Source organism: Aquarana catesbeiana, linkage group LG13 (genome assembly GCF_042186555.1).
Source record: "Aquarana catesbeiana isolate 2022-GZ linkage group LG13, ASM4218655v1, whole genome shotgun sequence".
In the NCBI taxonomy this organism is placed as follows: domain Eukaryota; kingdom Metazoa; phylum Chordata; class Amphibia; order Anura; family Ranidae; genus Aquarana; species Aquarana catesbeiana.
Window position 1 is genome coordinate 228,246,073 of NC_133336.1, and position 24,233 is coordinate 228,270,305.

The window sequence follows — 24,233 nt, forward strand, 5'->3', positions numbered from 1 at the left end:
CCAATTTTTTTGTAGAATATAAAATATGAAGTTATGTCAAGTAAATAGATACCAAACAGGTCACACTTTAAAATTGCACACACCCCTGCAGCGGATACAAATGATGTACATTTTACTATCCACAGGCGACGCTTCTAAAGCCGTTATGGGTTACCACTTTAGATTTATAGAGGAGGTCTGGTGCTAAAATTACTGCCCATAATCTGACATTCGTGGTGATAAATCACATGTGCGTAACAATTGCTGGTTGCATGTGCACGTTTTCCTTTGCACGCAAGCACGGGAGGATGGGGGCACTGCACATTCAATTTTTTTTATTTTTACACTGTTGCTCCAATTTTTTTTGGATCACTTTTATTGCATTAGGCATGTGACAGGTCCTCCTTTATGGAGAGATCTGGGATCTAAAAAGACCGTAGATCCCTCCTTTGCACTCATCACTTAACAGTAATCAAAAATACCAAGATTGGTGTTTCTGAATGCTTTTGCTTTTCAAAAAATTTCACAGTGGCACCAATTTATCAACAATCTATCAAAGCCAATCCCAGCTTTGCTTGGCTGCCCAGCCAGCTAGCGGACGGGCTTGCTGGTCACACTGGTCTCCAGATGGGATGGGAGAGCCCGAGAGAGCTGGAAAAGGAGGCGGGGGGACATCCCTTCCTGCTGCTTGTAATAGCAATCGAGCAGCTGGTGAGCCGTTCCGAACACTATTACAAGAGTGCCGACCACTGGCTCTAAAAAATGATACTGGGGTGATGCCTGCAGTTGCAGACATCATCCCGATATAACCACCAAAATTCCAGCGACATATGGGTACGTCACTGGATGGTTCTTTGGTTAGGGTTGTTATTATCAGTAAATATGCTCTTTTTATAAAATATTTTGTGAGTGTTAGCAATTTTTGATTTATAATAATGTTTGACAATATAGTAGTTTGTGATTTTTTTAGATGTTCTTTGTTATAATGTTAGTTTCCAAATAAAGAAATTGATTTCTATGTGAAAAGTGCAATATTACGTGAAGTAAAGTTTCCTTAAAGAAGAGTTCCACCCAAAAGTGGAACTTCCGTTCATCTGATTCCTCCCCCCCTCCGGTGCCACAATTGGCACCTTTCAGGGGGGAGGGGGGTGCAGATACCTGTCTACTACAGGTATTAGCACCCACTTCCTGGAATAGACTCCCGCGGGAGTCACGCCCCTTCCCGCACCCCCCTTGTCTCCTGGGAAACACACAGGTCTCAGGAGATAGCGGGGACCGCTTAGGACGTGCAGCGCGACTCGCGCATGCGCAGTAGGGAACCGGGAAGTGAAGCTGCAATGCTTCACTTCCTGATTCCTCACAGAGAATGGTGGCAGCAGCAGCCGAGAGCCGAGCGATTGATCGGATTCGGCTGCTGACATCGCTGGACTCCAGGACAGGTAAGTGTCCATTTATTAAAAGTCAGCAGCTGCAGTATTTGTAGCTGCTGGCTTTTAATATTTTTTTTTTTAGGCAGACTTCCTCTTTAACTGCTTGTCGACCAGCCGCCTCAGATATAATGCAGCAGGTTGGCTCGGCTGCGCAAATCGCCATAGGTGTACGTCAGGCTCATATATGGCGATCTGGCCAACAGGGGAGCCAATCAGTGGGTCCGGCAGACTCTATGTCTGCCGCCCACCCGCAATCGTTCCCCACAGAGACAGAATGGGGATCTGCCTGCATAAACAAGGAAGATCTCCGTTCTGACAGGGGAGATCACACAGATCCTGTCTTTCTGCTATGCAGGAAGTCGGATCTGTGTGTTGTCCCAAGAAGCCCATCCCCCCACACAGTTAGAACACACAGTGAGGGAACACAATTAACCCCTTGATCGCTCCTAATGTTAACCCCTTCCCTGCCAGTGTCATTACAATGTCAGTGCATATTTTTAGCACTGATCACTGTAATAATGTCACTGTTTCCCAAAAAAGTCAGATAGGTGTCCGATCTGTCCTCTGCAATGTCGCAGTCCGGCTAAAAATTGCTGATTGCCGCCATTACTAGTATAAAAAAAATGCCATAAATCTATCCCATAGTTTGTAGATGCTATAACTTTTGTGCAAACCAATATACACTTATTGTTTTTTGTTTTTTTTACCAAATATATGTAGCAGAATACATACTGGGCTAAATTGATGAAGAAAACGGAAAATTTCCTATCAAATACTTACTGTAATTTCCCTTTCCTGATAGACTCCATGGCAGCAACGTGTGGATTAGCTCTGCCTCCATAACTACCCTATAGGACACCTCTCCCATAAATCTTTGCTCTGGACTATTATCCATGTTCCGTAACTAGCCTATTGCAGACATGTGGGAGGGAACTCCTGCTGCCATCAGGAAAGGAAAATTACGGTAAGTATTTGATAGGAAATTTTCCGTTTTCCTGATAGACTCCATGGCAGCAACGTGTGGGAAATAACTCACCATACACACACGGGTGGGCAAAATGTTGAGCAAAGAAACAAAAAATTTATTTAACACTGTCAACCGACAGTACTTGCACAATCAAAATTAACAGATGACAAGGCAGCTGGTTCAACACAGTAGTGAGACACAAATGTGTTAATAGAAGACCAGGAAGCCGCCCTGCAGATTATTTCGGAAGTGACATGTCAAGAGCCAAGCCCTGCGCCATATAAGCCCTTTGAATGGTATGTACGATCCATGCAGCAATGGATTTGAGGCCCGCATTCCTTTGTTTTTTTTGTGGAGAAGGATGAAAAGAAAATCCGATTGTCTATACGGAGTTATGACCTCCAAGTTTTGTTTCAGAGTGTTTCCGACATCAAGAGGAGAGGACTACCAGACTTTCCACTGACCTAAAGGTGGGAAGCACAATCTCTTGATTTTCATGAAAAAGTGTGGTCACTTTAGGGTTTGACCCCAACATGGGAATTAACACTGCTCTGTCTGGAAAAAAAGTTAGAAAAGGCTCCTTCGAACCCAAGTTTCTTATTTCAGACACTCTTTTAGCTGAAGTAACAGCTACTAGGAAGAATGTCTTGAGTGTGAGATCTTTCACTGAGAGAGGAAAAATCCAGAACAAGAGGGAGTTCCCACTTGGGAATCCTTGGCTTCCCCTGAGGTCTAATGCCGCGTACACACGGTCAGACTTTTTGACCGGACTGGTCCGACGGACGCCGACGGACCAAATCCGGCGGACAATCTGATCGTGTGTTGGCTTCACCGGACCTTCAGCGGACTTTTCCCGTCGCAAATCTGACGAACTTTAGATTTGGAACTTGCTTCAAATCTTTACGTCGTAACTCCGCCGGACCCAGAAATCCGCTCGTCTGTATGCTAGTCTGATGGACTAAAACCGACGCTAGGGCAGCTATTGGCTACTGGCTATCAACTTCCTTATTTTAGTCTGGTGTACGTCATCACGTACGAATCCGTTGGACTTTGGTGCGATCGTGTGTAGGCAAGTCCGTTCGTTAGAAAGTCCGTCGGAAGTCCGTCAAAAGTCCGTCGAAAGTACGCTGGAAAGTCTGTCGGACCCATCCGGTCGTAAAGTCCGACCGCGTGTACGCGGCATTAGCCTGATAGCACCTTTGAAAAACTGGCGAACAAGGAAATTATTTGCCCATGAAACTCCCGTGAATGCCAAGATGGCAGATACTTGAACACGAAGTGAGATTACTGCTAAGGACAGGTCAAGACCTGTTTGTAGAAAGCCAAGGATGTCCTGGACTGCTGGAGAGTTACAAGGATTAGGCATGTGATCTGTGAACCTGGACCATATACGTTCATAGACCCTGTTGGTGCTCCTCCTTCTGGCATTAAGAAGGGTCAAAATGGCCTCTTCTGGACAACCTAGAGCCTTCACCTCTCAAGAACCAAGCCCTGAGGTGCAGGGAAGAAGGACAGGGGTGCAGAGTTGTGCCTTGAGACAGAAGATCTGGCCTAAGAGGCAGGGGAACTGAGTCTTGATAACTGAGGAGTGTTAAAAAGGGGAACCATGGCCTGTTGGGTCAGAAAGGAATCACTCTGTTCTGAGCCTCCGAAGAAACTGGAGGAAAGGCGTAGGCCTTGTGGAACCTCCACTGGTCCGTGAGAGCATCTATCCCATACGCTTGAGGATCTCGGAACCTCGAGTAGTACTTGGTCAGCTTGCAGTTGCATGGGGATGCGAGGAGGTCGACTTCTGGAGACACTCCCAGGGTCAAGAGCCATTTGAACATTTCTTTGTGGAGAGACCACTCATTGTTCATTTGAACACAAGAAAGAAAGTCCACTTGTACATTCTGGATCCCAGGAATGTAGACCGCTGAGATGTTGGACAAGTATCTCTGAGCCCAATTCATGATTGGTTCCACCTCCTGTAGCAGGGACCAGCTGCGAGTTCCACCCTGCTTCCTTATGTAGGCCACCGCGGTTGTATTGTCCAACTTGAGCATCACTGAAGAGTTTTCTGTTAGATGTCGGAAAGAAAGAAGTGCTTGAAAGGCAGCTTACAGTTCCAGGATGTTGGACACAATCCCCAGAGAAGGGGAGTTCCATCTGCCCTGAGCCACTTCCGTTGAGCGCCCCAGCCCCGGTTGCTGGCATCTGAGGTTATCGTGACCCAAGTGATGGGAAGTATCGAGGGGCAATTGCGAAGATTTTTCCCCTGAAGCCACCAAAGGAGAGACACTCTCATGGCTGGAGTAAGGTGGATGTGCTGTCTTTTGCTGTCTTTTGCTGGAGGAATTCCTTAGTTGGAGGAACCCTTTTTGAAAGGGCCATGTGTGCCACTGTGCCCACTTCACCATGGAAATAGTAGCTGCCATAGTGCCAATCACCTTCACACACTGGAGAGCAGAGAGGTGAGACGAAGCAAGGGTTGAGCGAATTCTGTCTCGGACTACTTTAATCTTCTCCTCGGGCAGCGAGATAGTGCCTACCAAAGTGTTGAAGAAAGCACCAAGGAACACGAGGGACTGTACTGGTTCCAGGTGGCTCTTCTCCAGATTCAGGAGCCAACCAAACTCTTAAAGGGTGGAGATGACCACACTCCTGTGTTCTAAAAGTTGACTTTTGTCTTGAGCTAGGAGAAGTAGATCATCAAGGTAGTGATGAAGACGAACCCCTTTGACTCAGAGCAGAGCAACAACAGCCAACAAAACCTTGGAGAAGACACGAGGTGATGTTGTTAGACCAAAGGGGAGACAGGTGAACTGTAAGTGCTGTTTGCGGAGGAATTGCTGGAGGTCCACTGCCACCGGGACGTGGAAGTAGGCGTCTTTCAGATCGATTGACACCAACCAGTCTCCTGGATGAACCGACTGCTGGATTGTAATTAAGGACTCCATCTTGAATTTTTCTTTCCAGATGAAGTAGTTGAGATGGGTCAAGTCTATGACTGGCCTCCATCTGCCGTTCTTTTTCTGTACCATAAACAGGGGAGAATACATGCCCTTGCCTCGCTCACCATCTGGAACAGGAATGGCTGCGCCTTGCTCCAATAAACAGTTTACGTAAGCTAATAGGATCTGCTTTTTTTTCTTCTGAACATGGAAGAGTCGTAGGAATAAATCTGAGCCTTGGGGCACTGTTGAAGACCCAGGTGTGACCTGAGGAGACCAGAAGTCCTGGATTGAGGCCACCCAGACATGTTGAAAGTGGAGAAGACGAGTCCCCACCTGGCATGCCTGAGTGGGCCCAACCTCAACAGGACTTAGTGGAATCCTGGTTGCCGGAAGAACCACCTTTTGTGAATTTCTTAAATGAGGACTGCCTGGCTTTCCAGGATATAGAAAACTCTCGGCCAGGCCTATAACTGCGTGCCTCTCTGGCTCGGTCAGTATTCTGTCTTCCCGGAAAAGTGCGTCTCTGGCTCTGTAAGCGCCGATCCTGAGGGAGGAACCCCGACTTACCACCTGTGACCCGGGTTATGGCGCTATCAAGCATGTTGCTGAAAAAAGATGTTCCCTCAAAGGGAATTTGGCACCACGCTTGCTTGGAAGCTGCATCCGCCAACCACGGACTTAGCCATAAGGCATGACGTGCTGACAAAGCCTTCAGCATAACTCGGGCCACCAGACGGATGACATCAACGGAAGCCTCCCTCAGAAAGGCGGAAGCCAGCCTGATCTCCTGGATAGGTGAACTTCTAGCCACATCACTGGAGATGCCTCTTAGGGTCTCATCAACGCTGTCTGACCAGGTTTCCATGGCTTTGGATACTACGGCTATGGCTAGGACCGGTTTGCAGGCCATTCCCACTGTCAGGTAAATCCTCTTCAAATCAGAGTCGATCCGTATCTCCAAGGGATCTTTAAAGGAAAAAATGTCTTCCAAAGGAAGGGTTACATATCTAACTAGTCTCATCAGTGCTGCGTCCACCAAAGCAGCTGACTCGAGATGTTTAACCTCTTCCTCCCTGAAGATATACAGCTTCAGGATTTTTGACTGCATGGAACTCTTTTTGTCCATCTTGCCCCACTCATCAGAGATGATGTCACCCAGTTCGGTGAGAAAGGGAAAGTATTGACGCTCCTTATTGAGCTGTTTGAAAATTTTTCTCTGTTTTGGAGGAGAAGTTACAGGGTCTTCCCAACTCAAGACTTCCCTTACAGCTTTCACCAGAGAGGGGACCAAGGCATATTCAAAGCCCATTCCCGGATCCTCTGCTTCGGACTCACTTTCCGAGGAAGGAGCAGATGGGCGGCTTGTCTGGTAGGATTCCCACGTTTGGTGTGCCCGCCCTTCTCCCGATGGAGAGCCTAGTGGCTACGGCAGGGGTTCACGGGGCTGACGAGCCTCCCTCTCTTGCAGAGATTCCCTCACGACCTTCTTCACCAAGGATTTAAGATGCTGGTCTTCACCCTCCCTCTCATCTGCTGCTTTAGAGAAACAGTGGTCACAGAAGGATTTGCCGACAGGGACAGGAGCCCTGCACCCCCAGCATGATTTTTCTGGCCCTTTGCTAGAGCAAGATGAGTAGGGGGTGAGGAAGATCTCTACTATGCTGTCTGGAGGGAGATCTGCGGTGCCTGGACCTGGAGGAAGAGTGCCGGTGGTGTGACTTTGAGGACCCACTTCCCTTGAGGGAACTACGTTGTGGATTGGACCTAGAAGAGCTGTGAAAAACAAAAGAAACAGAGCAGTAAGAAAGAAGACAGGTGTGACGGATCCTATTCCACACTCCACTGAGTGCCTCCGTCAATAACACTGCTTACTCCAGTATGACCATCAGACAGATATAATATTATAGCTGCAGTAAATACAAGTCTAGTCGATAATAGCTTGTAGAATCTTGACTGCTTTATTGGGCAGAATACAGCCTTTTTATACACATTTAACACAAGGGGTTAGATAACGAGGTAGGGCTGACTCATGGACACTCCCCCCTCCCCTCTAGCAAAAACTTAAAAGACAATAATATAATTAACATGTTAATTAACACAACACTTAAGGCAGACCTGGTGACCAGACAGTTCGTCTCTGCAGGTTAATGTGATCAGCTCTTTCAAGAATCATGTATTAGGCAAGTTCAAAAAAATAAAAGATTAATATAGAAATACCAAATAACAGGGTGAATGTGGACAGAAAAAGGTCCTTGCAGCCAGTGTCCGCGACAGTGCCCCCCCCCCTGTCCCATAGTCCGGCAGACCCAACTAGATCCACCACGGGTCAGCTTGGGGCTGTCCGGGAGAGTTTTATAGTTCCGTTTGCCGGGAAAGTCCATCAGCATTCCCATTCTGCTTTCCTGGCCGATACTGTATAGTAAAATTGTAGGGCTGCAGTGCCAAGCTCCATCGTAACAAACGTCCATTATCCCCGGAGACCCGATTAAGCCAGATTAATGGATTGTGGTCGGTGAGCACCGTAAAAGATCGTCCGTAGAGATAAGGTTGGAATTTCTTGAGAGCCCACACCAGCGCCAAACACTCCTTCTCCAGGGCTGCATAACCGACTTCCCTGGGTAGCAGCTTCCGACTGATGTAGGCCACTGGGTGCTCACCGCCATCAGGTCCTACTTGGCTCAGTACTGCCCCCAGCCCGAATGTAGAGGCATCTGTGTGGACACAAAAACGTTTGGTTGGGTCAGGGGCAGCTAGAACAGGAGCTGAAGTTAGTGCATTCTTTAATTGTTGGAAGGCAGCTTCACACTCAGGGGACCACAGTACCTGTCGGGGAAGGTGCTTCTTAGTCAGGTCTGTCAGGGGCTTAGCGATGGAACTATATTGCGGGACAAATTTCCTATAGTACCCAGCTGTGCCGAGGAACGCCAGGACCTGGGTTTTAATACGGGGGGTCGGCCACTTGGCAACGGCCTCAATCTTAGCAGGCTCAGGTCGTTGTTGTCCACTGCCTACTCGATGTCCAAGGTACTGTACCTCGGACATCCCTATGCTGCATTTCTCTGGCTTAAGGGTTAGTCCTGCAGCCTTGATGCGGTCTAGCACGACACCCAGATGAACCAGATGGTCCTCCCAGGTATCACTGTAGATCGCAATGTCGTCCAGATATGCACAAGCATAGTCCTGGAGGCCATCGAGGAGTTGGTCTACCATCCTCTGGAAAGTCGCCGGTGCATTCTTCATCCCAAATGGCATTACTTTAGACTGGTATAAGCCAAATGGGGTAATGAACGCCGATTTCGGAATAGACTCCGCATCCAGAGGAATTTGCCAGTATCCTTTGCATAGGTCAAGGGTTGTCAGGAATTTTCCCCCGAGCAATGCGATCTAACAGATCATCGACCCGGGGCATAGGGTAAGCATCAGTGGTGGTGCACTCATTTAATCTGCGGTAGTCTACACAGAAGCGAGTTGTGCCATCCCGCTTCGGTACAAGGACCACCGGGGAAGCCCAGGGGCTGCTGGATGGCTCAATGACTCCCAATTCAAGCATCTCCTTAATCCCATGACGCATCCCCTCTCTCACTGCGTCAGGTATCCGGTAAGCCCCCTGTCTTAGTGGCAGTTGTCCCGGGGTCTCCACACGGTGCACTGCCATAGTAGTGTACCCAGGGACTGTGGAGAACATTTCCCTTCTCTGACTAAGGACCTGTCTAGCTTGTTCTCTCTGCGTCGGCCCTAGCTGGTCGTCAAGCTTTATCATCTCTATCCCTGCAGTAATTCTATTTAGCTCCGGGAGCACCAGCAGGGGAAGATTCTCAGAATCTTCCACAGCTGGAGCACATATAGCGGCTACCTCTCCTGATCTTTCCCAGTATGCTTTCAACATGTTCACATGAAAGGTCCGTCGGACTCTTTCATCCGAACATTTAGCCACTAGGTAGGTTGTGTCACAGAGCTTTGCCACAACCCGGTAAGGTCCCTGCCAAGTGGCCTGTAACTTGTCCTGCTTGGTTGGTCTGAGGGCAAGAACCTTCTGCCCAACCTCCAGAGTGCGGTTCCGAGCAGTACGATCGTACCATCGTTTCTGCCGCCTTTGGGCAGCCCGAAGGTTCTCCTGGACAGTGTCCGTGAGCTCCTTCAGTCTGTCCCTAAACTCAAGAACGTATGCTACGATAGAGGACCCTTGGGGATCAATTCCCCCTTCCCAGTGGGCTCTGACTAGATCTAGGGGCCCCCTCACCCGCCTCCCATATAGTAACTCAAATGGGGAGAACCCGGTAGATTCCTGCGGCACCTCCCGATAAGCGAAGAGAAGGTGTGGCAGATATCTCTCCCAATCCCTGTGAGAGGTTGCAAATGTCCTAAGCAGCTGTTTCAGTGTTCCATTGAACCTCTCACACAGTCCGTTGGTCTGGGGGTGATAGGGAGAGCTCTGTAGGGGCTTTATCCCACACAGCCTCCATAACTGCTGAGTGAGCTCAGCAGTGAACTGGGTCCCCTGGTCAGAGATGATTTCCCGAGGGAAACCCACCCTGGCAAAGATCTGGAGCAAAGCATCAGCCACAGTTTCTGCATGGATATTTGCCAGGGGAATGGCCTCCGGGTACCGGGTGGCATAATCCACCACAGTAAGGATATATCTCTTCCCAGAAGGACTAGGTCTGGGCAATGGTCCAACCAGGTCTACGGCAACACGGCTAAAGGGTTCATCAATGATCGGTAAAGGGTGTAGGGGAGCTTTCAGCGGGCCCCCATGCTTACCCACCCGCTGGCATGTGTCACAGGTCCGGCAATACTGTCAGACATCCCCTGTAATCCCTGGCCAAAAAAACGACTGAGTCAGACGGTGGAGGGTCCGGGACATCCCCAGGTGTCCAGCTAAGGGTATGTCATGCCCAATGCGCAGCAGGTCATGACGATATTTCTGCGGCACAACCAGCTGCCGCTTGGGTGGATGGGAGGCTGTCTTTCCCTCAGTAACCCGATAGAGTAATCCCTGGACCCACTCTATTCGCTCCCTCTCCAACCCCCCAGGGTCCAATCCTGCTCTTTCCCTATAGCTAGCTAAGGAAGGGTCACTAAGAGTTGCCTGAGCAAATTCTTGGGGAGAAGCCCAAGTCGGGATAGGGTTAGTTGGGGTAGTACAGTCTAGGTCAGGGGTGACAGGTCTTACCTGGGTCCCGTCCTCGAGGGAGGGCACCTCCATCCGGGCTTGCTGGCGGGTGGTAACGGGATAGGCTTCCGGGGATACATCCAGGGAGAAGGCTGAATTTAAACGTCCCAAATCGTTGCCCAACAAAACCTCTGCAGGTAAGTTCTGCATTATTGCCACTTCCACTTCTTTGGCCCCCGAACCCCAATCAAGGTGAACCCTGGCAGTGGGGACCCGCATAACATTTCCCCCGGCCACCCGCACAGCCACAGACCGTCCCGTCTGCTCTGCCGGGTTTATCATTCGGGACTGTTTCAGGGTAATAGTAGCTCCCGTGTCCCGCAGTCCCTGGGCAGCCCGACCATTAATCCAAACGGCTTGTCGATGGTGCAAACGATTATCTGTAGTGGCAGCTTGCACAGGGTCTGCCTCATATAGAATTCCAATATTCTCCTCGCTTGGGTAAGTCACATCATCTCTCTCCAGACAGTGTGCAGCAGCCCGGGCAGGTCCAAGGGGCCTGTTGTTCCGCGCGTCCTGGGAAACATTCTGCGGACAATACCTCCTAACATGCCCTGATTGGTTGCATCTGTAGCAGAGGTCCCCTTTTCCTCGTGAAGATGGTAGCTGAGTGGGGCCGGGGATCAACGGCTGGTGTGGAGGGGCAACGCTCCGTGGAATGTTGGGGACAGGCCGAGCTGGGGTCTTAGGCTCTGGTTGTACAGTCCGCCTTGAATCCACGTATTGGTCAGCTAGGGTGGCAGCTTCATCTACTGTGACTGGCCGCCGATCCTTTACCCAGTTTCTAACCTCATGTGGGGTATGATCGTAGAATTGTTCCAGGAGGATTAGCTGGAGCGCATCTGCCATGGTAACAGCTTGGCGCCCGGTCATCCAACTCTCCGCTGCTCGGGTCATTTAATGAGCCCATTCTGTGTAAGGCTCTCTCTCCTTTCGGCGGAGGTTGCGAAACCTCAAACGGTGTGCCTCTGGAGTAATGCCGAAGCGAGCCAATAGTCTTTCTTTTACCCGGTCATAGTCCTGGCTGATCTCATCAGGGACATTATTGTACGCCTCTGCAGCCCTTCCTGTGAGACGGCTGACCAGGAGCGTGACCCAATCAGCTTTATTGACACCTTGGAGACCGCATTGACGCTCAAACATTTGCAGGTAAACATCCATCTCATCTTCACCATCTTGAAACATGCGGAAGGCGGCATAGGGTAGCTTTTTGCGGGCCGCTGGAGCTTCCCGGTTGAACATAACTGACGCTCCTTGGTCCCGCTGGAGTTCAGCCATTCGCAGTTGGGACACCTCTGTTAACACTTGACTGATAACCTCCTGCGGGGGGTGAGTACCATACAAGGCCAGTCGCCACTGGACGTCACGCTGGAACTCTGCCGCCTCTGAGGTATCTGCTGGTGGGTTACTGGCCTGGTCAATCTCCATTAGTTCGGTGATGAGAGTCGCTTTGGATTTGTTGCTGGAGACTTTTCCACGGACTTCCAAGAGATCCTTCAAGGTGCTGCGCTTGAGTCTGGCGTAGTGATGTTCCATCTGCTGTTAGGAGCAGGGGGTCCCGGTGGTGATTTGGGTGTGCCTAGGCAAGAGGAGCATCCCAGAGCTTCCAACAAATTGTGACGGATCCTATTCCACACTCCACTGAGTGCCTCCGTCAATAACACTGCTTACTCCAGTATGACCATCAGACAGATATAATATTATAGCTGCAGTAAATACAAGTCTAGTCGATAATAGCTTGTAGAATCTTGACTGCTTTATTGGGCAGAATACAGCCTTTTTATACACATTTAACGCAAGGGGTTAGATAACGAGGTAGGGCTGACTCATGGACACTCCCCCCTCCCCTCTAGCAAAAACTTAAAAGACAATAATATAATTAACATATTAATTAACACAACACTTAAGGCAGACCTGGTGACCAGACAGTTCGTCTCTGCAGGTTAATGTGATCAGCTCTTTCAAGAATCATGTATTGGGCAAGTTCAAAAAAATAAAAGATTAATATAGAAATACCAAATAACAGGGTGAATGTGGACAGAAAAAGGTCCTTGCAGCCAGTGTCCGCGACAACAGGTATTAAGCTGGTGCCCCAATACCCTACTCTCTCCCCTCCCCAGCAGGCAGAACACAGGAAAAAACCCTAAGACATACCTGCTATGAGAGGGCTGGCCACCAGGAGGCAGTGAAAAATCCATGGCGTCAGAGCAGGATACTGCAGGGAGAAACACGGATCAGCTGTCAGGCAGGGAACCTCCTCACACCAAATAGAGCAGTGCTTACCTGGAAGAGCCAAACCAGGAGCCCGGGGAAGTCACCACAAAGCCCACGATCATTCCCGGGCTTTGCAGGCTCTCTCCTGGATTTAAAAGTGGCGCCGTGTGATGTCACTGACAGCGTCAGGTACAAGACGTTCGCGTGCATGTGCGAACCAAGCCTCGTGATTATTCCTAAAAACCCCGCATGCGCAGAGCATATGTCGGGACCCGGAAGAGAGAGAGAGCAGCGGCTGGAATGCAGGAAGAACCAGCCGCCATGCACAGGGGCAGGAAACACCAGCATAGAGAAAAACAGAGCAAAAGGTACAGACAATACATAAATACAAACACTGCTGCCATGTATACTGAAATCAAACTCACTACTCCACCTACGATCATCTGAGCCGAGGTAAACATACACACACACACTGGATTTTATAGCAGATAATGGCCGCCTACTCACAGCTAGGCAAACGGGCCGTGTGCGCTAGCCTGCCGATGTCCAGGCTTCCAGCTCCTCAGCGCTACTCTGCATATAAACTCCATACCCTGCTTAACAGTCAAGGCCTATCGGAGGGATGTGCCATCTGGCGCTCGGTTGATCCTGATCACAGGGGAATCATCTTCAGGTAGGGGAACCAAACACTTGGTCCTACAGAGGAGGACAAAAAAGGAACACGGATAATAGTCCTGAGCAAAGATTTATGGGAGAGGTGTCCTATAGGGTAGTTATGGAGGCGGGGCTAACCCACACGTTGCTGCCATGGAGTCTGTCAGGAAATTAGACTTTTAAATTTTTTTTTATTTGATGCGTTTTATAGCATAAAAGTAAGAAATATTGTTTTTTTTCAAAATTGTCAGTGTTTTTTGTTTATAACGAAAAAAATATAAAAACCGCAGAGGTGATCAAATACCACCAAAAGAAAGCTCTATTTGTGGGAAAAAAAAGACGTCAATTTTATTTGGAAACAGTGGCGCATAACCGCGCAATTGTCAGTTAATGTAATGCAGTGCCGTATCGCAAATAATGGCCTGGTCATTAAGGGGGTAAATCCTTCCGGGGCTGAAATGGTTAAATAAACATCTGATAACTTTAATATAACACAGAAATGTGATTATACGTATGAAAAATTTACCTCAAACTCTTGATGTTGTGTAGAGCCGGTATGAATTTCCTCAATCCTTCACTCGGAATATTACATGAATATATATTTACTTCTTCTGTCTCTCTGCAGGATTGAAGGATAAAAGACAGCACAGAGCAGTCCAGAGGGCTAAGGGGGACCTCAGAAAAGACAACTTTGTTTGATCCAATACATTGTGACACCAGAGCCTTATTCCTGCTCTCGCAGAGATAGTAGAATACATTAAGAAGTTCTCTGTTGCCTTCTATTTGTTTGTCAGATCTTTGTTCTGGTATTTTCCTCTGGATCCAGGTGAGGACATGTCTGGCAGCCTGAGAAGACAATTCTCCCACATGAGACTTTAACATGGATCTAGTAGAAGAGTCTGAGAGACCGCAGAGGAAACGGAGGAATATTTCGGCACGGCCGTCTTCATAAGATTCAGCATCATCAAGTGTTTCCTGTAATCTGTCAGGATTATAGTTAATAAAATGGACTAAAGCAGCAAAAAACTCTTGAAGAGTGAGATGTAAGAAGGTGTAATCCACATCAGGAGGCTGACCAGATTCCATCATGAAAGATGAAAAGACGTGATTATCATTTCTCACACTGAATGACTCCAGATGACGCTCATTAAATACAATCATGTGATTCATGACTCCATGTTCTGCCATCCTCCCAATAGATGTCAGCAGTTCCCGGGCAGTGTGACCAACATCTTTATTCTGGCTGTGATTGGCCAGAATGTTAGAGGCAAAAGTCACAAAGAGTTGTGTCACGGTTTTGGGTAATGATGTCATCAGCTGATCAGTGATTGTTGGTTGGGATCTGAAGCACATTGATAACACTGTACAGATGATCCAGCAGTATGATGGGATATAACAGAAAGTGTACAGCGTGTCATTCTCCTGCACATAATGAAAAGCCTTCTCTGACAATTCCTCATTTCCAAAGAAATTATTAAAGAAGATCAGTCTGTCTTCATGGAGAAATCCCATGATGTCAGTTATTCTCTGGAAAACACCGGTATCAACTGATGCCAGTCTGGTTGGGCGGCTGGTTATCAGTACAGAGCAACCCTTAAGAAGTCTTTGCCTCACCAAAGTGACCACAATCTCACCAAAAGGTGTTCTCTGTTTTGGATTGGACAGGTTACTTGATTTGAAATCCATTTGGTGAATACTTTCATCTAATCCATCAAATATAAACAGCAGCCTCTCTGGATCGTGTAAAATATTTCCAATATGACTCTCCAGATGTGGATATTGATGAAGAATCATTTCTTCCAAGCTGACCTCTCCCAGTCTATTAAGGTCCCGGAATCTGTAGAAGAAGACAAAAGCAAATCTCTGGTAGTGTTTTCCGGTCACCCAGTCATAGACAAACTTCTGCATTAGTGTGCTCTTGCCTATTCCTGGCACTCCGCTCACCAGTACTGCATGCGGTACACATTGTGACTGATGGTTCCATCGGAACAGCCTGTTGGGGGAAATGTATTCCAGTCCAGTTTGTGTTTTCTTCAAGCATTTCTCATGTTTTACCCCAGTCTGTATTAGCTCATTCTGGGGACGCTGCCTGAACTGATTAGTGGAGACTACAACCAGGTTCACGTAACGCTCATTGATGAGGAATCTTTGTGGTTCCAGGGTAGTTCCTGGGGGTCTATGCTCCACCAAAGTCTCAGTCTTCTCCATCAGATGTTGTTTGTGCTTTTCCTGAATATCTGGAAATATAATGGAAATCTTTCCTGGTTAAAACAAAAGCTAAGAATGTGTTATTTAACATTAATATTTATTATGGTCCAGCCATGAATGAATTAAGTCCAAATTATACATCACTAATTCTCATGCACATCTTAATAATACAGTATCAAACAGGACCAAATTCTTGATAAGTATGACTTCACAGCAGGGCAGTTAGATAAAGTTTGGTTCTAATGAGTTATCACACACAGGGTCCACATCTACCAAATTGAAAAGTCACATCCTGGTCCCTGAGACAAATGTGTGTGTTCAAATCCATGACTACAGGTCTGAGAACTTTAATAACTCATATGTGAGGATGAGCTTTGGGTCGAACATGAGTTTGAGGTGAACGAATTATAAATTCCCACTGAATTCCAAAATTCTCCCCAAACAAAAAATCCCCCTCTTCCCAGTACAAATCCCCCCAATGCAATCCCCAACCCAGCATAAATCTCCCTCCCCAAATCCCCCCTCCTAGCAAAAATCCCTCTACCCCTCAAAATCTGCCCTCTGAACACATGCAGTGCACAGTTATCAAACTTACTGTAAAAGCCTGGTTGTGAAGAGAATGCAACTGCCAGCCTCTTCCATCTCATTGCTCAGACAACGAAGGTGGCAACTTTGATCTCATCAGTAAGCTGTGTGCACAATTATTAGGCAAGTGAGTATTTTGACTAAATCATAATTTTAATGCATATTGTCCAACTCCAAGCTTAACCTGAATGCTTATTGGATTTAAGCATATCAGGTGATGTGTATTTGTGTAATGAGGGAGGGTGGGGCCTAAGGAGATCAACACCCTATATCAAGGTGTGCATAATCATTAGGCAGCTTCTTTTCCTCAGGCAAAAAGGGACAAAAAAGGGGAGAGACTTAACTGACTTTTCGAAAAATCAAAAATTGTAAACAGTCTTTCAGAGGGATGCAGCACTCTTGAAATTGCTAAGATATTGAGGCGTTATCACAGAACCATCAAACTTTTTGTTGCAAATAGTCAACAGGGTCACAAGGAACGTGTAGAGAAAAAAAACGCAGATTAACTGCCAAAAGATTTGAGAAGCATCAAACGTGAAACTACCAGGAACCCATTATCATCTTGCGCTGTCATATTCCAGAACTGCAACCTACCTGGAGTGCAAGAAGTACAAAGTGTTCAGTGCTCAGAGTCATGGTCATGGTATGGGAGGCTGAAACCCGACCACCACTGAACAAGAAACATACGTTGAAACGTCAAGACTAGGCCAAGAAATATCTAAAGACAGATTTTTCAAAGGTTTTATGGACTGATGAGTTGAGAGTGACTCTTGATGGACCAGATGGATGAGTCTTTGGCTGGATCAGTAACGGCAGAGAGCTCCAGATGCCAGCAAGGTGGAGGAGGGGTACTTTCTAAGGGCTGGTATTATTAAAGATGAGCTGGTTGTACCTTTTAAGGTTAAAAATGTACTCAAAATCAACTCCAAACGTACTGCCAGTTTTTAGAAGACACTTTCTTCAAGCAGCAGTACAGGAAAAAGTCTGCATCTTCCAAGAAGCCCATCATATTTATGCAGGGCAATGCTCCATCACATACATCGAAGTACTCCACTGCATGGCTAGCCAGTAAAGGCCTTAAAGATTAAAGCATAATGACATGGCCCCCTTCCCCACATGACCTAAACCCTATTGAGAACTTGTGGGCCCTTCTTAAATGGGAGATTTATGGTGAAGGGAAACAGTACACCTCTCTGAACAGTGTCTGGGAGGCTGTGGTTGCTGCTGCACGAAAAGTTGATGATCGTTGTAAGGTACCTGTGATAGGTAGTGTCCGAAGTGGAGCTTGTGTGCTGAGGATTCAGGCGAAAACTTAGTCAGGCAGATCAGGCTGGAAACAGATCAGACAAAGCAGTACATGATCGAAATCCAGAGAGTGGTTAGGCAGGCAAAGGTCATACACGAGCTGGCGGTGAAGTACAAAATCAGCAGGCTAGAGAGTAGTCAGGAATTCAGGCAGAAGTTCATATACGGTATTTAGAGTCACAAAGCAGTCACAACACCCAGGGAGCTAGTCCACACAAACGGGCACTGAGAGATAGGAAGTGCTGCTATTTATGGGCTGCTTTGATTGTAGATTGTCCGCAGCAGGTGGGGCTAGTGAGTCCAAGGTAATGCATCAAACTGAGAGAACATAGCCATAACTCCAGAGCTCTTCTGTGGGACAACAAGTAAAACTGCAGCTGTGGGACCAGGAACATCCCGGTTCAAATACACCCAGGTACATGACAGGGCCCACTCCCCAGTGGACCCCTCTGGGGGGCTAGCAGGGCTTAGTGGGAAAGGAGGCATGGAAGTCTCGAATAAGAGCAGGAACACGCAAATCTTTGGCTGGGACCCAGGAACGGTCTGTGACGGGATATCTCTTCCAATTAACCAGATACCGTAGGCCACAACCCTGTCTTCTGGAATCAAGAAACTTAGAGACTTCAAACTCATTTTGTCCATCAACAAGAACAGGAGGAGGTAGCTGTTGTGTTCTGGAGTAGTGATTGAAAATTTACTTTTTGAGGAGGGAAACGTGGAATATGGGGTGTATCCTGGGAGAGGAGGGCAATTTCAACTGATAGGAGACTGGCCCGACTTGAGCAATAATTCTGTAAGGACCGATGAATCGAGGGCCCAATTTGGTAGAAGGTTGTTTCAGTCTCACGTATTTGGTTGACAGCCAAACTCTGTGGTGTATGGCGTCTTTGTTGGAGAAAAGAGCATACTTGCCTGCTGACTCCTGTAGTAATAAGTAGGGATGAGCCAAACACCCCCAGGTTCGGTTCGCACCAGAACCTGCGAACGGACCGAAAATTCGCACGAACGTTAGAACCCCATTGACGTCTATGGGACTCGAACGTTCGAAATCAAAAGTGCTCATTTTAAAGGCTAATTTGCATGGTATTGTCCTAAAAAGGGTTTGGGGACCCGGGTCCTACCCCAGGGGACTTGTATCGATGCAAAAAAACTTTTAAAAATGGCAGTTTTTTCGAGAGCAGTGATTTTAATGATGCTTAAAGTAAAAAAAAAAAGTGAAATATTCCTTTAAATATCGTACCTGGGGTGTGTCTATAGGATGCCTGTAAAGTGGCGCGTGTTTCCCGTGTTTAGAACAGTCCCTGCACCAAATGTCATTTTTAAAGGAAAAAATCTAATTTAAAACTGCTTGCGGGTTTAATGTAATGTCGGGTCCTGGCAATATGGATGAAAATCAGTGAGACAAACGGCATGGGTATCCCCCAGACCATTAACAGGCCCTTTGGGTCTTGTATGGATATTAGGGGAACCCCGCACCCAAATTAAAATAAGGAAAGGTGTGGGGCCACCAGGCCCTATATACTCTGAACAGCAGTATACAGGCGGTGCAAACAAGACAGGGACTGTAGGTTTGTTGTTAAGTAGAATCTGTTTGTAATTTTTAACGGGTACATTTTTAACGTGTTTAGCTCCAGCCAAAAAATCTTTTTTAAGCTTTTTGGAAAACATAGGGAAGGGTTATCACCCCTGTGACATTTGTTTTGCTGTCTTTCCTCCTCTTCAGAAGATTTCACCTCACTTTTTGTCCCAATGACAAATGTTTTTTGAAAATTTTGTTTTTTTTGTGGAACAAGGATTGGAAAGCATCAGTGGAAAGGAGAAATGTTTTTCCCATATTAACTCTTACAGGAGAGAATTTCCCTTCCTAGGGGTAGATTTCATCCCACTTCCTGTTGTCTCCTTCCGTTTGCAAGTAGGAGTCGTTTGTAAGTGTCAGGTCCCACACTTACCAGACAGGTGAGTCCGCTTGGGCAGAGGGTAGGCTCCCTTACGTATCCGATTCGGGGCCCCTGGTAGAGTAGACAGGAGGCCCACGAATGCGGAATGGTATGAGGGCCTGATGTCAGGGTCCTGGAGCAAGGTGGTCTGGCAAGCAACTGGTAGAGCTTCAAGACTTGATGGAGCAGATGCTGAGCAGGAGCTAATCAGGCTGGTCACACATAGGCAGAGGTCGGCAACGGGCTGGCGGCAACGGTACAAGGGAGTAGGCAGAAACAAGGTCAAACAAGCCGGGGTCGGGTTCAGGCAGCAATCAAGGAAGGTCCAAAGGCAAGCCGGGTCACAACGGGTCAAACTACGAAGATACAGGAACACGGATGATCACGGAACAAGGTACAGAGCTGTTTGATCAGGCAGCACCGAATCAGAGTAGAGGCAGGCTTAAATAGGCTAATTGGCGCCAAACGCCGTGCTCGTGCACGCGCCGATTCGCCAAGGCGCCCTGTGCCCCCGCAGGCGCCTGAGCGCGCCCCCGACACCGGCGTGCATGCCCACACAACCGGGCACACCGCGGTAATGCCCATAGGCGGACGCGCGCTAGCGCGAACGCGCGTACGCACGCGCGCCCGGACACCGCCCCGCACACCACGGCCAGTCAGCCCAGACACCCCGGTGCTCTCAGGAACACGCGCCCCGGCACGCACGGAAGCACGAATGCCAACGCGCCCCGGCGCCCAATCAGGTAACCTCTCTGACAGTAAGTTAGATGTTTGAAAGTAGGGGCCTGCCCTATATACTCAGCAGAAATTTGGGCCTTAGGTGTTGTTGTGGCCACAAGACTGTAAGCCCTGACAGGGCCCTGCTGTGAAATATTAGATCAAGAATTGTAATTACATGCCCCTGTTGAACAAGGGCAGAAAAATTGGGCCTTTGGTGGTGGCGGTGCCACAACACTGTAAGTCCTCACTCGCTCTTGGTGGGTGCAGAAATGGGCCCTGTTGTGAAATATTAGATCAAGAATTGTAATTACATGCCCCTGTTGAACAGGGGCTGAAAAATTGGGCCTTAGGCACTGGTGCCACAACACTGCAACCTCTCACAGATACTCTAGTTGGAACGCAGAAATGAGCCCTGCTGCAAAGTATTGCATCAAAAATTGTAATTACATGCCCCTGTTAAACATGGGCTGAAAAATTGGGCCTTAGGCACTGGTGGTGGCGCCCAGAACCAAAAATTTTCTTACAAGCTATCAGCGTGATGATTGAGGAGGAAGAGGATAATTACTCAGGGATAGTCACTCAGCATCAGCATAGGCAGTCTTTGAAGGGATCTGAGATTTCAAAAAAAATTATTCGGTTACATCAGCATCAGGTGCTTGGTAGCTGGTGGTGATCCAAGACTGATTCATTTTTATGAAGGTCAGTCGATCGACCGAGTCGGTGGACAGACGCACCCTGTGATCGGTTACAAAGCCTCCAGCAGCACTGAATGTGCGTTCCGAAAGAACGCTGGATGCAGGACAGGCCAGTAGCTCAATTGCATACTGTGCAAGCTCTGGCCAGTGATCCATCCTCAAGACCCAGTAACCCAGAGGATTTTCGGTGGGAAAGGTGTCCAGGTCAGATCTTGCCCCTAGGTATTCCTGCACCATGTAAAACAGACGCTGGCGATGGTTGCTGGAACCGATCATACCTTGGGGCTGCGGACCAAAAAATTGTCTGAGCGCATCGGTCAGACGGCCACCTTCTCCACCGCTCCTTCTTTGACTGACCGAAGCCTCAGCAACATGTTGTCCAGAAACAGGAGTTTGTAACCTCCCAGTCTCTGGGAACGCGTTGCACAGACCTTTCTGCAAGGCCTCCCGAAGATGTTTCATCCTCTGCTCCCTCTGCGATGGCAAGATAAGGTCCCCAACCTTACCCTTGTAACGTGGATCAAGGAGGGTTGCCAGCCAGTATTGGTCCTTCTCCTTGATACCACGAATACAAGGATCCTTACGCAGGCTTTGCAAGATCAGGGAGGCCATGCAGCGTAGGTTTGCTGAGGCATTCGGTCCGGAGTCCTCTGGGTCACTAAGGACGACATGGTCCGCAGCCACCTCCTCCCAGCCACGTACAAGTCCATGTGTTTCTTGGGACTGATCCCTTAAAGACTGCTGCTGATGCTGAGTGCCAGGCTCCACCTCCATACTGACACAATCTTCCTCCTCCTCCTCCTCCTCCTCCTCCTCCTCTTCCTGTGTGATCGGCGGGCACGCAGGAACACTGTCTGGATAAAGGGGGCCTTGAGAGCTAAGGAAGTCCTCCTCTTCCTGCCTCTGTTCTGCCTCAAGTGCCCTGTCCATTATTCCACGCAGCGTGTGCTCCAACAGGTGGACAAGGGGGACAGTGTCACTGATGCATGCACTGTCACTGCTCACCATCCTCGTGGCCTCCTCAAATGGTGACAGGACAGTGCATGCATCCCTGATCATGGCCCACTGGCGTGGGGGAAAAAAAAACAAGCTCCCCTGACCCTGTCCTGGTGCCATAGTCGCACAGGTACTCATTGATGGCCCTCTGCTGCATGTGCAGCCGCTGCAGCATGGCCAACGTTGAGTTCCACCTGGTGGGCATGTCAAAGATTAGGCGGTTCTTGGGCAGGTTAAACTCCTTTTAGAGGTCCGTCAGCCGAGCACTGGCATTATATGACCGGCGGAAATGCACACAGACTTTCCTGGCCTGCCTCAGGACATCCTGTAAGCCCAGGTACCTGCCCAAGAACCGCTGCACCACCAAGTTAAGGACGTGAGCCAAACAGGGTACATGGGTCATTTGTCCCTGTGGGAGGGTAGAGAGGAGGTTGGTGCCATTGTCACAAACCACCATTCCTGCCTTAAGTTGGCGTGGCGTCAACCACCTCTGAACCTGCCCCTGCAGAGCTGACAGAACCTCTGCCCCAGTGTGGCTCCTGTCCCCCAAGCACACCAGCTCAAGCACCGCATGGCATCTTTTGGCCTGCGTACTTGCGTAGCCCCTTGAACGGCTACGGAGCACCGCTGGTTGCGAGGACAAAGCACAGGAAGAGGCCATGGAGGAAGAAGAAGAGGAGGGGGTAGAGGAGAGAGGTGTGTCACAATCATTAGCATTTTGGAGGCGTGGTGGCGGAACAACCTCCAACACTACTGCACCTTGTCCTGCATCCTTCCCAGCTGCCAGCAGAGTCACCCAATGCGCCGTGAAACTTAGGTAACGTCCCTGTCCATGCCTGCTGGACCATGAGTCAGCGGTAATATGCACCTTACCGCTGACCGCCCTGTCCAGCGAGGCATGGACATTGTCTTCCACATGCTGGTAGAGAGCCGGAATCGCCTTCCGTGAGAAAAAGTGGCGTTTGGGTACCTGCCACTGAGGAACCGCACATTCCACAAACTCACGGAAGGGAGCAGAATCTACCAACTGAACAGGCAGCAGTTGAAGTGCTAGCAATCTTGCCAAGCTAGCATTCAACCGCTGGGCATGTGGATGGCTGGGAGCAAACTTCTTTCGGCGGTGCAGCAGCTGGGGCAGGGAAATTTGCCTGGTACAATCTGACGTCGGTGTACCAAAAGCAGATTGCCCACAAGTACTTGGCTGTGACACAGCTAATTCTACACCTTCATTCCTCTCAGTGCAGGTCTCAGAGAGGACTGAAGGTATAGTGGGGTTGGAGATCTCAGCTGATGAGGAGCAAGGAGAGGTCCTCTTTGTTCTTTGGTGTGGGTCTTTTAGATACGCTTGCCAACGAACTGCATGGCAGGTCAACATATGTCTGGTCAAGCATGTGGTACCCAAGCGGGAGATGTTTTGGCCACACGAGATACGCTTGAGACATATGTTGCAAATAGCAGCGGTGCGATCTGATGCACTTGTCTCAAAAAAGGCCCACACCAAAGAACTTTTTGAATAACACGCAGAGACTGCAGCGCCCTGCACATGTGGAGCTTTGGGGTGTGATGCAGTCAAGGTGCTGCCCTTAGGCTGGCCCCTGGAGGGCATCCTGCCTCGTTGGTGATGTGCCGCCTCCTCCTCTCTCCTATCAGGCACCCACGTTGAGTCAGTGACCTCATCATCCCCTCCCTCCCCATCACCGGAGCAAACCTGGCAGTATGCTGCAGCAGGGGGAGCATGACTGCCAGATTGCTGTCCTTCTTGGGCACCCCCTCTGTCCGTGCTCACGTTACTGCCTTCATCGAGCTCAGTATCATCATCAGAGCCTTCCAAACGCTGGGCATCCTCCTGGAGCATGTACCCAACACTGTGGTCAAACAGTTCGAGGGACTCCTCAGGAGGACATGGTGGGGCTAGGGAAGGAGTCACTGATGACATTGAGCCAAGGGAAGAGGCCGCTGCTGCTTTGCCAGACAAAGTACCCTGGGCATGGGTGAGAGAGGATGAGGAGGATGAGGACGGCTTGGTCATCCACTCGACCAAGTCTTCCGCATGTTGCGGCTCAACACGGCCAGCTGCCGAAAAAAAGGCCAAGCGTGTCCCACGGCCACGTGCTGATGAGGATGCACTGTCTCCACGACCAGCACTAGACACAGAGCCTGCTTGCCCTCTCTTATTGGCTTGTGACTGTCTGCCTCTCCTTCTTGGCCTTCCAGACATACTAATGGCCTGTAGCTGCACTAAGCTGGGATATATATATATATATATATATATATATATATACTGATACTGCAGCTAGCAAAATCAACTGCCTGCCTGTAGTATGAGAACACCACCAACCTTCTACAGGTAGCTTTAGCTGAACACTGTGCAGAGCTCGCAAAAAACTAACTTGTAGCTTTTTTAGCTGCCTGCGGTAGTGATAGGATCAGGAAA

General features: G+C 48.7%; 1 protein-coding gene across 1 annotated transcript in view; it reads right to left on the reverse strand.

The window, feature by feature from the left end:
• The window catches only part of LOC141116683 (uncharacterized), a 92,977-nt gene that overhangs the window by 15,860 nt on the left and 52,884 nt on the right, over positions 1–24,233 (reverse strand). The window contains exons 5-9 of the mRNA XM_073609074.1: positions 13,880–15,590; positions 13,328–13,395; positions 6,793–7,085; positions 5,880–6,528; positions 5,435–5,576 (exon numbers count right to left, since the gene is read on the reverse strand). Coding sequence (XP_073465175.1) covers positions 5,435–5,576; positions 5,880–6,528; positions 6,793–7,085; positions 13,328–13,395; positions 13,880–15,590 — 2,863 coding nt within the window. The remainder of the gene's footprint in view (positions 1–5,434; positions 5,577–5,879; positions 6,529–6,792; positions 7,086–13,327; positions 13,396–13,879; positions 15,591–24,233) is intronic.